The sequence below is a fragment of the Panulirus ornatus genome, chromosome 8, assembly GCF_036320965.1.
Source record: "Panulirus ornatus isolate Po-2019 chromosome 8, ASM3632096v1, whole genome shotgun sequence".
Lineage (NCBI taxonomy): Eukaryota > Metazoa > Arthropoda > Malacostraca > Decapoda > Palinuridae > Panulirus > Panulirus ornatus.
The window spans coordinates 46391286-46407437 of NC_092231.1; the positions used below are offsets into that span (position 1 = coordinate 46391286).

General features: G+C 39.9%; 1 protein-coding gene across 1 annotated transcript in view; it reads left to right on the forward strand.

Moving 5' to 3' along the window:
* LOC139749712 (cell adhesion molecule 2-like) overlaps positions 1–10515 on the forward strand; it is a 62304-nt gene extending 51789 nt beyond the window's left edge. The window contains exon 6 of the mRNA XM_071663866.1: positions 6560–10515. Coding sequence (XP_071519967.1) covers positions 6560–6648 — 89 coding nt within the window. The 3' untranslated portion in view covers positions 6649–10515. The remainder of the gene's footprint in view (positions 1–6559) is intronic.
* The last annotated feature ends 5637 nt before the right edge of the window (positions 10516–16152 follow it).

A 16152-nucleotide genomic window follows, 5' to 3' on the forward strand; every position in this document is an offset into this window, starting at 1 on the left:
GAGAAAATCAACAGTGTGAGAAGAGTAAACTAACAAGTGGGAGCATCAGTGACTCGGGCATATGGATGAGTGGTAACAGGAAGCCATGAGGCAAACAAGAGATTGAGTGAGTATTTTGAAAGACTGTTGAATGTGCCTGATGATATTGAAGGCTAGTCACGGTTTTAAGTGAATGTGTGGATTAAGATCAGGTGCCTAAAGATTGGTGGAATGCAGGTATAAAGGCAAAGAAAACAATAGATAATATTCAAATTAGTTACCTGGTAAGTTGCACTGGGAGAGTGGAAATTGAGAGGGTGTTGGCATGCACAAAGCATAAGACTGTGGGCCGGGGGGGGGGGGATTGTAATCTTAGTAGTGGTAAAAGATGTGTGGATCAGGTGTTTGATATGAAGTTTCTGAGTGAGAAATACTTAGAGAAACAGAAGAATCTGTATGTGGCATTCATGGATGTGGAGAAAGCGTTTGATACGGTTTGATACGGTTTTGGAAGGTGTTACGGATATACAGTTTGGAAGACAAGCTACTAAAAGCATTGAGAAGTTTTCATGAACCAGAGTAAGGCATATGGGCGAGTAAGACGAGAGAAGGGTGAGTGGATTCAGGTAAGGTGGGTAAGCAGGAGCGGTGTGATCGCACCGTCGTGCTTTGGAATAGTACTGTCTTGATCACTGAGTTAAAGTCCTTGCCTCTCACTAAAGCTACAAATACTAATATAATTATAATATCCACAGGTCATTTATTTAAAAAACAGAATGGATGAATTACAAAATATGAATGAAAAGGTAAATAAATCAACTTGTGATTAGCCTTAATATCGGAGACACCGTCTCGAGAGCCCCATCAGGCGAGACATCTAACTCAGTGTTGTAGTGATATGAAAAGTTTGCGTTTCTTTCTTCCAATGGGAAGAGTTTCGATTCTTCCTCCCGTTTTTCTCCAGTAAACACCAAGCAAATCGGAAATTCTAAATGAGAATTTGATCGTCTAAGTACAGATCTATTCTGAAACTGAGCGCAAACTTTCTTAGTAATACCTTAGAGTATAAGAAAAAAGATTTTGAGTATAGATGATTCATGATAGAAGACGGGAACACAATTTCCTGCTCATCTTTCACTGTCGAGATACCACAAGAAATTCGACAGCGAGGTCTCATTAATTTCTTCCTTCTTTTTCTCTTTCTCTTTTTCTTTTCAAACGAAATGTCTCTGAGGATGTTATGATTTGCCAGCACCAGGAAGCGCTCAAGAGGCCAGCAAAGTCTACCGCTAGAGACCACAAGTCAAGAAGTGGGTGATGTGTGTGTGTGTGTGTGTGTGTGTGTGTGTGTGTGTGTGTGTGTGTGTGTGTGTGTGTGTGTGTGTGTCGCACCTGACGTTTAGTAGGGCTAGAGTTTTGTTGAGTCGATGTGGTTGTCCTTTCAAGGTAGTGACATGGCGCAAGTTGGATTCGTATCTATTAAAGTTAAGATGGTGGTGGTAGATTTCTCTGGTAATGTAGATATTTTGTCTTCAAAGAGAGAGAGAGAGAGAGAGAGAGAGAGAGAGAGAGAGAGAGAGAGAGAGAGTCTTCTCTTACCTCATACTCTGGTAATCTTCGTGAGACATAATACCCCAGAGTAAAAACTGAGTTAGTCATATGAATAAGATTTAAATGAAGATGAAATAAAAGATTAAACATTTTGTAAAAACAAATAACTAAGGAATAGTTCTTGCAGATACTTGTAAGAAAGTTCAGAGCCTTGACCTTAGGAAAGGTCAGGTCAGTCTTACTGAGGACAACAGAAATCAAGATTAATGCATCCTAATCCTTTGAGCATGACATTACGTCCTTTGACAACGACGCAACGACCTTCGAATGCGACGGTACGGCCCGTGAGCACGACTGAACAACCGTTGGTTTATGACCTGACTATCAATGGGCTGGCCAGCCAGGCCGGCTTACTCAAGGGTCGTAGGTCATGCTCAAGGGTCAAACCGTTGAAATCATTAGTTTAAGTCAACAGGCGATCTCAAGACCTATCATGACTCCATCTGTACTTTACGTCAAAGTAAACACTAAGGTTATCTTGACCATAACTAATGAGGAAGATATTCTCTATTCCTAATTTCAATTTACGAATGCCTTGACTACATTCGTGAAGGACATAACAATATTGCAACAAATCAGGATGAGCTATATAGCCCATACTGTGAGGTTTATTATAAGACTTGAAGTCAAATAAAAATCATTGAGAAGTCCCAGTATTGAGAGAAGCCAACAAAACTTCACCTGAATGTTATACATACGTGCTCCTTGGCCAGACCATCCGATCCACGAGAGAGAGAGAGAGAGAGAGAGAGAAAACGGAAAGCGTTTGAGGAACAACTCGACGATGGCAAGAAAAAGGCAGGCTAAGTAAGAGGTAGCTGTGGTAGGAGGAGGGATAGAGGGGCTGGGAGGGAAGTAAAGAGTGTGAGGGACGGGAGGCTCTAGACTCTCCTCTTAACCATCCAATCAAGAAAAAAAAAAAGGTGAAGGCGAGGCGCTTGGTAAGGTGGGTGTTGGCTGGCCGGAGGATAGTGGTGTCCCCTGGCGACACTGCAGCAGTAAATTCGTCATTCTCACGCACTCCATCAGCTAAACAGGTGGAGCAGAAAGAGGGTTGAACTCTCTATCACTTATTGGATGGGAGGGAAACGCCTGGGATTACTTATTGTCCCAAGTTCACTGATGAAATCTTGACGTATGTATACATATATACTTATTTTAACTCTTTAGCACGGCGGCATGACTCTTAGGTATGTTGAAGTGAACTTTGACCTGATCTTGAAGGATAAGGCTGAAGGTAGAACCATCATAGCCGAGGACAGTACTGTTGTGATCAAATTGTTAAGAACGACTAACCAAATCTTGCACGTTACTTGTTGACACAGTGGACGACCGTTAAAAAGACTACTGGAAAATGGAAGAACATACCTTTCGTTCTCTCTCTTGCTCTGGCCTGAATACCATCTGGTGTACACATCCCACTGGTGAATAGGTAGATAAATGGACAGACATATAGACAGATAGATAATAGATAGATAATGTATTTGGGCATCTGTATTCGTATCATAAGATCGTTTCCTTATTTGTACAAAATTCATGAAAATCAGAGATTTGGAGAGGCTGGGAGAGAGGAAGTGCAGTCACGTCAAGGAGCCGTCCATTCTTAAAGAATCCATGTTTTTCCTGCGTTTGAATGATATATACATATAAGTGTTTGAAAGAAGAAAGCTGAGAGTGAATGTGAATGAGAGCAAGGTTATTAGGTACAATGGGGTTGAGGGAGAAGTCAATTGGGAGGTAAGTTTGAATGGAGAAAAACTGGAGGAAGTGAAGTGTTTTAGATATCTGGGAGCGGATTTGGCAGCGGATGGAACCATGGAAGCGGAAGTGAATCATAGGGTGGGGGAGGGGGCGAAAGTTCTGGGAGCGTTGAGAAATGTGTGGAAGGCGAGAGCGTTATTTCGGAAAGCAAAAATGGGTATGTTTGAAGGAATAGTGGTTCCAACAATGCTACATGATTACGAGGCGTGGGCTATAGATAGGGTTGTGCGGAGGAGGGTGGATGTGATAGAAATGAGATGTTTGAGGACAATATGTGGTGTGAGGTGGTTTGATCGAGTAAGTAATGAAAGGGTAAGAAAGATGTGTGGTATTAAAAAGAGAGTGGTTCAGAGAGCAGAAGAGGGTGTTTTGAAATGGTTTGGTTACATGGAGAGAATGAGTGAGGAAAGATTGACCAAGAGGATATATGTGTCAGAGGCGGAGGGAACGAGGAGAAGTGGGAGACCAAATTGGAGGTGGAAAGATGGAGTGAAAAAGATTTTGAGTGATCGGCACCTGAACATGCAGGAGGGTGAAAGGCGTGCAAGAAATAGAGTGAATTGGAACGATGTGGTATACCGGGGTCGACGTGTTGTCAATGGATTGAACCAGCGCATGTGAAGCGTCTGGGGTAAACCATGGGATGTTCTGTGGGGCCTGGATGTGGAAAGGGTGCTGTGGTTTCAGTGCATTATTACATGACAGCTAGAGACTGAGTGTGAACGAATGGGGCCTTTGTTGTCTTTTCCTAGCGCTACCCCGCACACATGAAGGGGGAGGGGGGTGTCATTTCATGTGTGGCGGGGTGGCGACGAAAATGAATAAGTGCAGACGGTATGAATTATGTACATGTGTATATATGTATATGTGTGTGTGTATATATATATATATGTATACGTTGAGACGTAGAGGATTGTATATGTGCTGTGTGTGGACGTGTATGTATATACGTACATGTGTATGTGGGCGGGTTGGGCCATTCTTTTGTCCGTTTCCTTGCGCTACCTCGCTAACGCGGGAGACAGCGACAAATTATAATAGAATAAATGAATATATATATATATATATATATATATATATATATATATATATATATATATATATATATATATATATATATTTATTTATATATCTATATATATTATCTATTCTTATTATACTTTGTCGCTGTGTCCCGCGTTAGCGAGGTAGCGCAAGGAAACGGACAAAAGAATGGCCCAATACCTTATTAACTAACCTCTGAATACAAAATACTCTCTATTTTGATTTCTTTCTAACTATATACATTTCATTTTCCGTGTATATCATGCACAATTTTCTTATATTTTTTAAAAAAACGTTCACAAAGATTTATACATCTCACAAGAAGACAAGGCTGATAATGAAACATTTAGGGTACAGTACGGTACGCGACGGTACGATGCTCGAACACGAAGGTACGCCCCTGGGGTATGATGACCTCAGTTTAGACCATATCCTTAAGGGTCAGATGAAGCTCTAGGCCACATCATGCCCAAGGATCATACTGTCTTGCTCAGTGGTTGTGTTGAAGGGCCGTAATGTCTTGCTTAATGATGCTGTTGTCATGTTCAAGGGGTTAGAGAAAAAGATCTCGACACAGTCACAGTCTGGCGAGATGCTTGACCTACCATGAACCTTGTGATGTGTGCGAGGCGTTAAGATATCAGTCATGAATACAACCTTGTGTTTATTACATGAACTACTGACACCAGTAATTACTTAACCAACGACAGATGTCACGTTAACAGTGGCTGACCTGAGCTGAGAATGGTTAGTCATAGTGCTGCTGCTTGATGCTGATGTTATTGTTGTGACTGAACCTGATGTTGTTATTGGTGCTGCTGGTGTTATGATTGAGGTTGTTACTAATATCAACACTGGCGTTACTGGTGCGTTTCCCAGGAGTGTTATGAGGTTATCAATGGCTCTGTTGCTTGTGTTACTGCTACTCTTCCTGCTGCTTCCATTAGTGTTCTTGCTGTTGTTAGTGTTGTTGCCAGTGTTATGACTAATGTTTGTGTTTCTGCAGCTGTTGTTGCTGATATTGTTGCACTGTGTTACGAAAGTGTGTGACGCTGGTGAATGACACTTGTTGAGGGAGTAGATGACTATCATGAGGTGATGGCGAGAGTAAAGGTAAACAGCCCAGAAAGAAGAAAATATAGTAATTCTTTATATGTAGTAATTTAAGGAAGACATATTGACGACAATACAGAGGAATGAGTGTAATCAAATCTACGAGGATTTCCCTGATATGCGTCGAAACACAACAAACAAAAGAATAATCAGAATCCCATGAAAAATGAGGGAGAGCTCTTATGATATTCTGCTCAAAGAAATAATATATATTTCAGGACTTAGAACTACAGTTGTACGAGGTGACTGAACGGTTGGCTGAAATCACTGTAGATAACTATGTAATGTGTGTGTGTTATGCTCCAACCCTACCTTATCTCCTTATCTCTCTCTCTCTCTCTCTCTCTCTCTCTCTCTCTCTCTCTCTCTCTCTCTCTCTCTCTCTCTCTCTCTCTCTCTCTTTCAAACACGCACACACACACACACACACACACACACACACACACACATCCATATATACAATGGTTATTGTATGGCCGTCGGCAGCTGAAAGGTGGGCAGTGTTGATGCGTGTGTGTTTCTTTACCACGTTAACTTGTGGAACTATTTACCTTCTTATGACTTTCCAAGAAGCTGTGACCACGACCTTGTCTTTATAACGAATAGTTTTCTATTGACTTCAAACATAAGATACTTCCTCTTGTCTGTCAACTTCTCTTTTTCTTTCTCTTCTATTCTCATGTTTGATTTTGTTCCTGTGTGCCATGAGGACTTGCCTATGATTTGAACCTACGATATGATGAGAACAATAATCCCCGAGTATAAGTTGACATCAGGATGTAGATTTTGTGACTATGTGCCATGAGAGACAATTGTATTAGTTGTTGTGTTTATAACAACACTATTCTGGGTTTCAGCAAGTGGCAGTTGATCATTTTCTTAAGCTTTAGGCCTGTCATCTGCTTGGGTCTTTAAGACAATCAACTTTGTTACATCCACAAACTGAAAAATCAATTCAAGACCTTCTTTAGATATTGAGGATAATTCTGATACCACATACAATCTCAGCAAGTGTGTGTTCTAATGGTATTCGTCTTTTCTTCCTCTACAGTTCGGAGTGGAGTACCATCAGTCCTGCCAACCTCATCGACCTTTACGCTGGTGTTGGCAATCCTGATCTGTGGACGAGCAGTCACGTGACTCTGTTTACATGAACTGTCTCATCTCAGAGTGTAGCTCCGGCTGGAAGCTGGGCTTCGGTCTTATAGGCTTAAGATAATACTTAATTTCTAATGTTAATCATGTGAATCTTTATTGTAAGGATAAACGTAAATATATGTATGAAATGTTACCCCTTAGAAATATATAAATAACAACATGTACATAGAAATGAAATGGGAGAAACCACACTGGCTTTAGGGCTACAACCTCACCGTCAAGTGTGGCAGGTAAATGATGATATATTAGCGCTTAATTACACAGGGTTGATAACTTTAAGGTATCTCTTTCTCAACATTGGGAGGCGGGGGTCATAGTGATAACCCTGTATGAGGCAGGGTGTGATGCTGGTCTGTATGTATGGGCCGTTACATTATTATGGTTCGAATGTGTCGTATGTTACGGTGTTACGCAATGAATGCGTGGGGACGATATTTGTCGTAAATATAAAATGATAAAGATGGAATGGTATAGCTTTGACTTGTGACGGGGAATGTGATGATGGTATCTGATGCTAGTGTGTGACGGTTGCCTGTGATCGTAAAGTGTGACGATAATTGTTTGTTGGAGTTTTGACGGTGCCTTGTGACGGTGGTGTGTAAAGTATGTGTGAAACAAATGTGTGTGTGTGTGTGTGTGTGTGTGTGTGTGTGTGTGTGACCATGGCATGTTACGGTGGTGTGTGACTCTGAACAGTAAGAGTAAATTGTGACGTTAGTGTGTGACGAAAGTATGTGATGCTCGTGTGTGACAGTAACGTATGACGGTAGAGTGTGACAGTTTGACGCGAGTGAGAGACATGTATGATGAATGTGTATGACGATAGTATGTGACGCTGGTGAGAGACAGTCATGTATGATGAATGTATATGACGATAGTATGTGACGCTAGTGAGAGACAGTCATGTATGATGAATGTGTATGACGATAGTATGTGACGCTGGTGAGTGACATTAATGTATGACTGTGGTGTGCGTGATCGTAGTATTTGATGATGGTTAGTGAAAGCGATGTACGACGTATTGTGTGATGGTAGTGTGTGTGACGGTAGAGAGAGCGTAATATGTGAAAGTGATGTGTTACGGTAATATGTGAAAGTGAGTTACGGTAATATGTGAAAGTAGTGTATGACTTTGGTGTGAGAGGATGATGTGCGATAGTAATGTGGTGTACAGAGATAATGTGTGACGAGAGTATATGAGTGTGTTGTGTGACTGTGGTGTATGAGGGTAGTCTGTGACGGTGGTGTGTGACGTTAGGTGTTGGAAATAGTCCCTCTCATTCCCCAGAGATTCCCCCCCCCCCTCCCTCCCCGTCTGTCCTCTATGAAACATAACAAACACCTTCCAACAACATTCTTCACGTAGTAGATCCAACTTCGCAAAATACCTTCAGTCCTTGTGCTGTGACTCCCTCCAACCTCCAACAACACTGAGGTTCGTCCTCAGCGTCTCTCCATCCTCCAACAACACAACGTTCTTATCTACCACAACAGTAACTCCTTGCTTTATCTTCCCATCCTTATCAGTTCATGTAACACCTGCATCTACCTCATTACTCATTGTCGTAAATTTCCAGTTATTTTTCTTGTTACCACTTGTTCATGTTTGCCAGATATCTATCATCCATTTGTCTTTTCACAGCTTCTCTGTTTCTCACTTCCTCTTTCCAGCAACTTACCTTTTTATGTCAGTTGTTTTCGTACATTGTTTATCAGTGTTTCATTTCCTTATCTTCCTTACTGTTTCCTACACCTCCTTGGTCACTTTTTTATCACTATTTATGTTTTCCATGTCCACAGCTTCCACCATCTTGCCATTCCTATACATACTATTTTCTTTTTCTTACATCCTTGGACTTTTATTTTGTCCTCACCTGCCTCGTCCGTTCCCCTCCCTCGGTGCCTCTCTGCTCTGCCTGGATCACATACTCGCCAGTCTCTCCCACCTGCTGTCCTCAGCTTGTTTCTCTTGTATACGTTTCACTTCCGGGCATCTACCCCGCTCTTCCTTACTATTACTCACTCCGTTTCTTTCTAATTCCTCTCCTGCCCCCCTCCCTACTCTCCATTAATTACTCCCTTCTTCCTTATGACTTATGTTCCCCTACCCACTCCCTTCACCGTTAATTACTCACTTCCTCTTGATTACTTCCCTCTCAGTACACCTCCCACACCACTGCCAGCCACTCTTACTCCCACAAGACCTCACGTTTAACCTTCCTCTTCTATGCTTACCACGAAGTCGTCACTAGACTCCCCTGTGCCCTTGTGTTGCTCTTTCCCAGCTGTCTTCCCCTGTGTTAGCATCGCCTTGTTATGGCCTTAGCTTATGGTCCTCCTCTTTTTATTCATGTGTTTGTCTGTTTGTCTGTCTATCTACTTATTTGTCTGTCTGTCTATCTGAGTGTCTGTCTCTGTCTCTTCTCAGGCTACCTGTCTTTCTCCCTCTCTTGCTATTTCTCTATCTCTCTCCCTCTCTCCTTCCCTCTCTTTTTCTACCGCTGCCTTCCTCCCCTTTCTCTGTCCCTCACCTTATCCATCTTGTGCCGCCTTGAGCTAGATTTCTGTAAATTGATTCAAATGCATATTCTTGTTGTCAAATATGGTATCATTATAGAAACTACAAACTCAGAAGTTACATATACAGTTATAGGTCTCAGTCTGTTGTTGTTGTTGTTGTTGTTGTCATAACTTCAAGTAAAGCAAAGCCAGACATGTGATAATGATGATCAATCTGGAAATACCTGAACATTATGAGACCTTTTTATTGTGCGATGTTCTGGAGACTTTCTCTCATGTCGGTGGCTCCACTCATGGCTAAAAGGCCTCAAAAAAATTAGATGAAATCCAACATAAAAGCTGGTTGAAGGAATACAGGATTGAGGGCGAGAAGAAAACTAGTCTAAGTGTTTTAGGGAAAAAAGTATATCTGTTTGGAAAGACTTGGGTCAATAAAGAATTTCAAAGTTCAGTTAACGTTATAGAAATGTGATCGTCTTCAAGGTGAGGATATTGCTGTTATCAGTTGTTTCTTCATTTCCCCTTCAACCTTAGCATATTTTTTCCTCTTTCTTCTAAGTTCTTTGTCTTTTCAGCCTTCAAATGTTATTCATGTGAGACGTAGCCTTAATGAGGCCTTGCCTCTGTGATCAAATCTCTGAACACAGGAGGGACAAAGTTGGCAGAGCTACTGCTGAGTGTCTGCTGGGGAGGTAGATAGCATCACTCGGTAATGGCAGATCATTTACACACTTGTGTGATATGAACACATGAAACACATGAACACGACGGCACGGCACTTGAGCATGACGGTACGACACTTGAGCACGACGGTACGACAATTGGGCACGACGGTACGACACTTGAGCACGACGGTACGACAATTGGGCACGACGGTACGACACTTGAGCACGACGGTACGACAATTGGGCACGACGGTACGACACTTGAGCACGACGTTACGACACTTGAGCACGACGGTACGACACTTGGGCACGACGGAGCCTCACTCTCGGGTAGGGTAGCCTAGATAGACCATGATACTGATGGGTCGCACAATAGTATGTAAGGGTTGTTCATCATATTCAAGTGGTTTGAATACCAGTAACAGGTATTTGTGATTCTATATACTTCTATTTAACTATTGTTTTCTTTACTGTTTTATAATATTTTCCAGTAATATCCTATATACTTCTATTCATTTATTATCTTCTTTACTGTTTTATAATATTTTCCAGTAATATCCTATATACTTCTATTCATTTATTATCTTCTTTACTGTTTTATAATATTTTCCAGTAATATCCTATATACTTCTATTTACCCATTGTTTTCTTTACTGTTTTATAATATTTTCCAGTAATATCCTATATACTTCTATTCATTTATTATCTTCTTTACTGTTTTATAATATTTTCCAGTAATATCCTATATACTTCTATTCATTTATTATCTTCTTTACTGTTTTATAATATTTTCCAGTAATATCCTATATACTTCTATTTACCCATTGTTTTCTTTACTGTTTTATAATATTTTCCAGTAATATCCTATATACTTCTATTCATTTATTATCTTCTTTACCGTTTTATAATATTTTCCAGTAATATCCTATATACTTCTATTTGTCTATTATTTTCTTTACTGTTTTATATTTTCCAGTAATAATCTATATACTTTTATCTATTTACTATTTTCTTTACTGTTTTATAATATTTTCCAGTAATAATCATATACTTCTACTTATTTACTATTTTCTTTACTGTTTTATAATATTTTCCAGTAATAATCTATATACTTCTATCTATTTACTATTTTCTTTACTGTTTTATAATATTTTCCAGTAATAATCTATATACTTCTATCTATTTACTATTTTCTTTACTGTTTTATAATATTTTCCAGTAATAATCTATATACTTCTATCTATTTACTATTTTCTTTACTGTTTTATAATATTTTCCAGTAATAATCTGTATACTTCAATCTATTTACTATTTTCTTTACTGTTTTATAATATTTTCCAGTAATGATCTGTATACTTCTATCTATTTACTATTTTCTTTACTGTTTTATGATATTTTCCAGTAATAATCTGTATACTTCTATCTATTTACTATTTTCTTTACTGTTTTATAATATTTTTCAGTAATAATCTATATACTTCTATCTATTTACTATTTTCTTTACTGTTTTATAATATTTTCCAGTAATGATCTGTATACTTCTATCTATTTACTATTTTCTTTACTGTTTTATGATATTTTCCAGTAATAATCTGTATACTTCTATCTATTTACTATTTTCTTTACTGTTTTATAATATTTTCCAGTAATAATCTGTATACTTCTATCTATTTACTATTTTCTTTACTGTTTTATAATATTTTCCAGTAATAATCTTTCCTGTCTCGTTCTCCATCTTGCCCGACTCCTCCCTCACCTCAGTCATCGTGTCCTTCACTCCATCTCCTTTAACCAGTCATCTACCGTCCCATTTCATCCTTCGCAATCCCTTATATACGTTGCCTCTCTCTCTCTCTCTCTCTCTCTCTCTCTCTCTCTCTCTCTCTCTCTCTCTCTCTCTCTCTCTCTCTCTCTCTCTCTCTCTCTCTCTCTCTCTCTCATATCTTGGTCTTTCCTTCGTTCCCAGCATTGTCAACGATCAACAGTGTTGTCTGCTCCTGTGGTCACAACTTTCTTATGGTGAAAGTGATTACCTTTCTCTCATAATCCTTGACCTTACTATAGCCCTGGCCTCCTCCTGCTTCTTTTATACATACCTAGTAATTATTCTTACCCTTTGTCTGTTTCGCTGTATATACATCTGTCTGAATTTTGGCTGTCTCTTTTTCTGTCAAGAAGTATATGTCTATCTTCACACACACACACACACACACACACACACACACACACACATACATACACACGCACAGACACACACACACACACATACACACAAATAAACATATAGAAACAATATATATATATATATATATATATATATATATATATATATATATATATATTTTTTTTTTTTTTTGCTTTGTCGCTGTCTTCCGCGTTTGCGAGGTAGCGCAAGGAAACAGACGAAAGAAATGGCCCAACCCACCCCTATACACATGTATATACATACGTCCACACAATCAAATATACATACCTATACAGCTTTCCATGGTTTACCCCAGACGCTTCACATGCCCTGATTCAATCCACTGACAGCACGTCAACCTCGGTATACCACATCGATCCAATTCACTCTATTCCTTGCCCTCCTTTCACCCTCCTGCATGTTCAGGCCCCGATCACACAAAATCTTTTTCACTCCATCTTTCCACCTCCAATTTGGTCTCCCTCTTCTCCTCGTTCCCTCCACCTCCGACACATATATCCTCTTGGTCAATCTTTCCTCACTCATTCTCTCCATGTGCCCAAACGATTTCAAAACACCCTCTTCTGCTCTCTCAACCACGCTCTTTTTATTTCCACACATCTCTCTTACCCTTACGTTACTTACTCGATCAAACCACCTCACACCACACATTGTCCTCAAACATCTCATTTCCAGCACATCCATCCTCCTGCGCACAACTCTATCCATAGCCCACGCCTCGCAATCATACAACATTGTTTGAACCACTATTCCTTCAAACATACCCATTTTTGCTTTCCGAGATAATGTTCTCGACTTCCACACATTCTTCAAGGCTCCCAGAATTTTCGCCCCCTCCCCCACCCTATGATCCACTTCCGCTTCCATGGTTCCATCCGCTGCCAGATCCACTCCCAGATATCTAAAACACTTCACTTCCTCCAGTTTTTCTCCATTCAAACTTACCTCCCAATTGACTTGACCCTCAACCCTACTGTACCTAATAACCTTGCTCTTATTCACATTTACTCTTAACTTTCTTCTTTCACACACTTTACCAAACTCAGTCACCAGCTTCTGCAGTTTCTCACATGAATCAGCCACCAGCGCTGTATCATCAGCGAACAACAACTGACTCACTTCCCACTTCTCACTTATATATATATAAAACGACATTTTGAATGGTAGAGGCACTTACCAGGAAACCATCATCTGCTTATTAAAAGTGTGTCATGTTTGTATGTGGTGTGGACTGAAGACCTTTGCCCCTACACAGTGATCCTGTAGCTGTAGTACAATTCTGAAACGGATCATATATCACAAACTTGTTCACCCTGAAATTGCTGAAGCAAATCTTTTTCTTTCATATTCCAAGTTGGATGAAGTGTGAAATGCCTGATATATTTTCTTGAGACTGAAATATAGCAGGTTTAATGTTGATGTCAAAGAGCTTGTCAATTAATTCATTCTGTGATAAAATATTTTTTTATTCATTATCATTTCATTCAATTTTTAGAGACTATATGATCATGAAACTATTCTTTTGATCTGTACGTCCTGAAAGTGTTTTCTCTCTAGCCTGCAATATATATATATATATATATATATATATATATATATATATATATATATATATATATATATATATATATATATATATATATATATATATATATATATATATATATATATATATATATATATATATATATAACATACATAGATACAGCCTTGCTTAATTGCTTGAGGAATTACTACAAGTAATGTGTCATGTGAAATAGAATATAAACAATTAGCTTAATAATTTTCATCGTTTGCTTTACGATTCTCGAAACTGTTACTTGCTTCCAGTGACCCAGCGATGATAGCGACAAAGGAATGACCAGAAACACTAAACAGAAAATAATGAGTCATTATAGGTCATATTTCAAAACAGACACACACACGTGTGGCTATAACCTGGCAGAGAGACACACGTGTAGCTATAACTTGGCAGAGAGACACACGTGTGCCTATAACCTGGCAGAGAGACACACGTGTGCCTATAACCTGGCAGAGAGACACACGTGTGGCTATAACTTAGCAGAGAGACACACGTGTGGCTATAACCTGGCAGAGAGGCACACGAGTGGCTATAACTTGGCAGAGAGGCACACGTATGGCTATAACTTGGCAGAGAGGCACACATGTGCCTATAACCTGGCAGAGAGACACACGTGTGCCTATAACCTAGCAGAGAGGCACACGTGTGGCTATAACCTAGCAGAGGGACACACGTGTGGCTATAACCTGACAGAGAGACACACGTGTGGCTATAACTTGGCAGAGAGGCACACGTGTGGCTATAACCCGGCAGAGAGACACACGTGTGGCTATAACTTAGCAGAGAGACACACGTGTGGCTATAACCCGGCAGAGAGGCACACGTGTGGCTGTAACCTGGCAGAGAGGCACACGTGTGGCTATAACCCGGCAGAGAGGCACACGTGTGGCTATGACTTGGCAGTGTAGGTGTGAGGACTGTCTATAACATAGCAGAATATTGGCGTTTCCTCACATAGTGGTGTAAGGAAGCAGGCGAGAAGCGAGGACCTCAGTAATAATGTTCTAGTAACGTCCTGACATCTTGAGCACGACGGAACGACCCTTGAGCACGACGGAACGACCCTTGAGCACGACGGAACGACCCTTGAGCACGACGGAACGACCCTTGAGCACGACAGAAGGACCCTTTTGTATGATGGCGCGAACTTCAACCTTACCCTGAGGACCATGCTGAAGGACGGACTGTCGTGCTCAGGGGACTAACTAGCTGACCCAAGGAGTTAAGACATTCGAGGAAAATCGAAAAAGTTAATTTAGGTAAAAACTATCAAACTTTTCTGATCACATCAAGTTACAACATATATATATATATATATATATATATATATATATATATATATCTACATATATATATATATATATATATATATATATATATATATATATATATATATATATATATATATATATATGTATACATATATATATATATATATATATATATATATATATATATATATATATATATATATATATATATATATATATATATATATATTCTTTTTTTTTCTTTCAAACTGTTCGCCATTTCCCGCATTAGCAAGGTAGCGTTAAGAACAGAGGGCTGGGCCTCTGAGGGAATATCCTCACCTGGCCCCCTTCTCTGTTTCTTCTTTTGGAAAATTAAAAAAAAACAAGAGGGGAGGATTTCCAGCCCCTCGCTCCCTCCCCTTTTAGTCACCTTCAACGACACGCAGGGAATACGTGTGAAGTATTCTTTCTCCCCTATCCCCAGGGGTAGATATATATATATATATATATATATATATATATATATATATATATATATATATATATATTTTTTTTTTTTTTTTTTTATACTTTGTCGCTGTCTCCCGCGTTTGCGAGGTAGCGCAAGGAAACAGACGAAAGAAATGGCCCAACCCCCCCCCATACACATGTATATACATACGACCACACACGCAAATATACATACCTACACAGCTTTCCATGGTTTACCCCAGACGCTTCACATGTCTTGATTCAATCCACTGACAGCACGTCAACCCCGGTATACCACATTGCTCCAATTCACTCTATTCCTTGCCCTCCTTTCACCCTCCTGCAAGTTCAGGCCCCGATCACACAAAATCTTTTTCACTCCATCTTTCCACCTCCAATTTGGTCTCCCTCTTCTCCTCGTTCCCTCCACCTCCGACACATATATCCTCTTGGTCAACCTTTCCTCACTCATTCTCTCCATATGCCCAAACCATTTCAAAACACCCTCTTCTGCTCTCTCAACCACGCTCTTTTTATTTCCACACATCTCTCTCACCCTTACGTTACTTACTCGATCAAACCACCTCACACCACACATTGTCCTCAGACATCTCATTTCCAGCACATCCATCCTCCTGCGCACAACTCTATCCATAGCCCACGCCTCGCAACCATACAACATTGTTGGAACCACTATTCCTTCAAACATACCCATTTTTGCTTTCCGAGATAATGTTCTCGACTTCCACACATTCTTCAAGGCTCCCAGAATTTTCGCCCCCTCCCCCA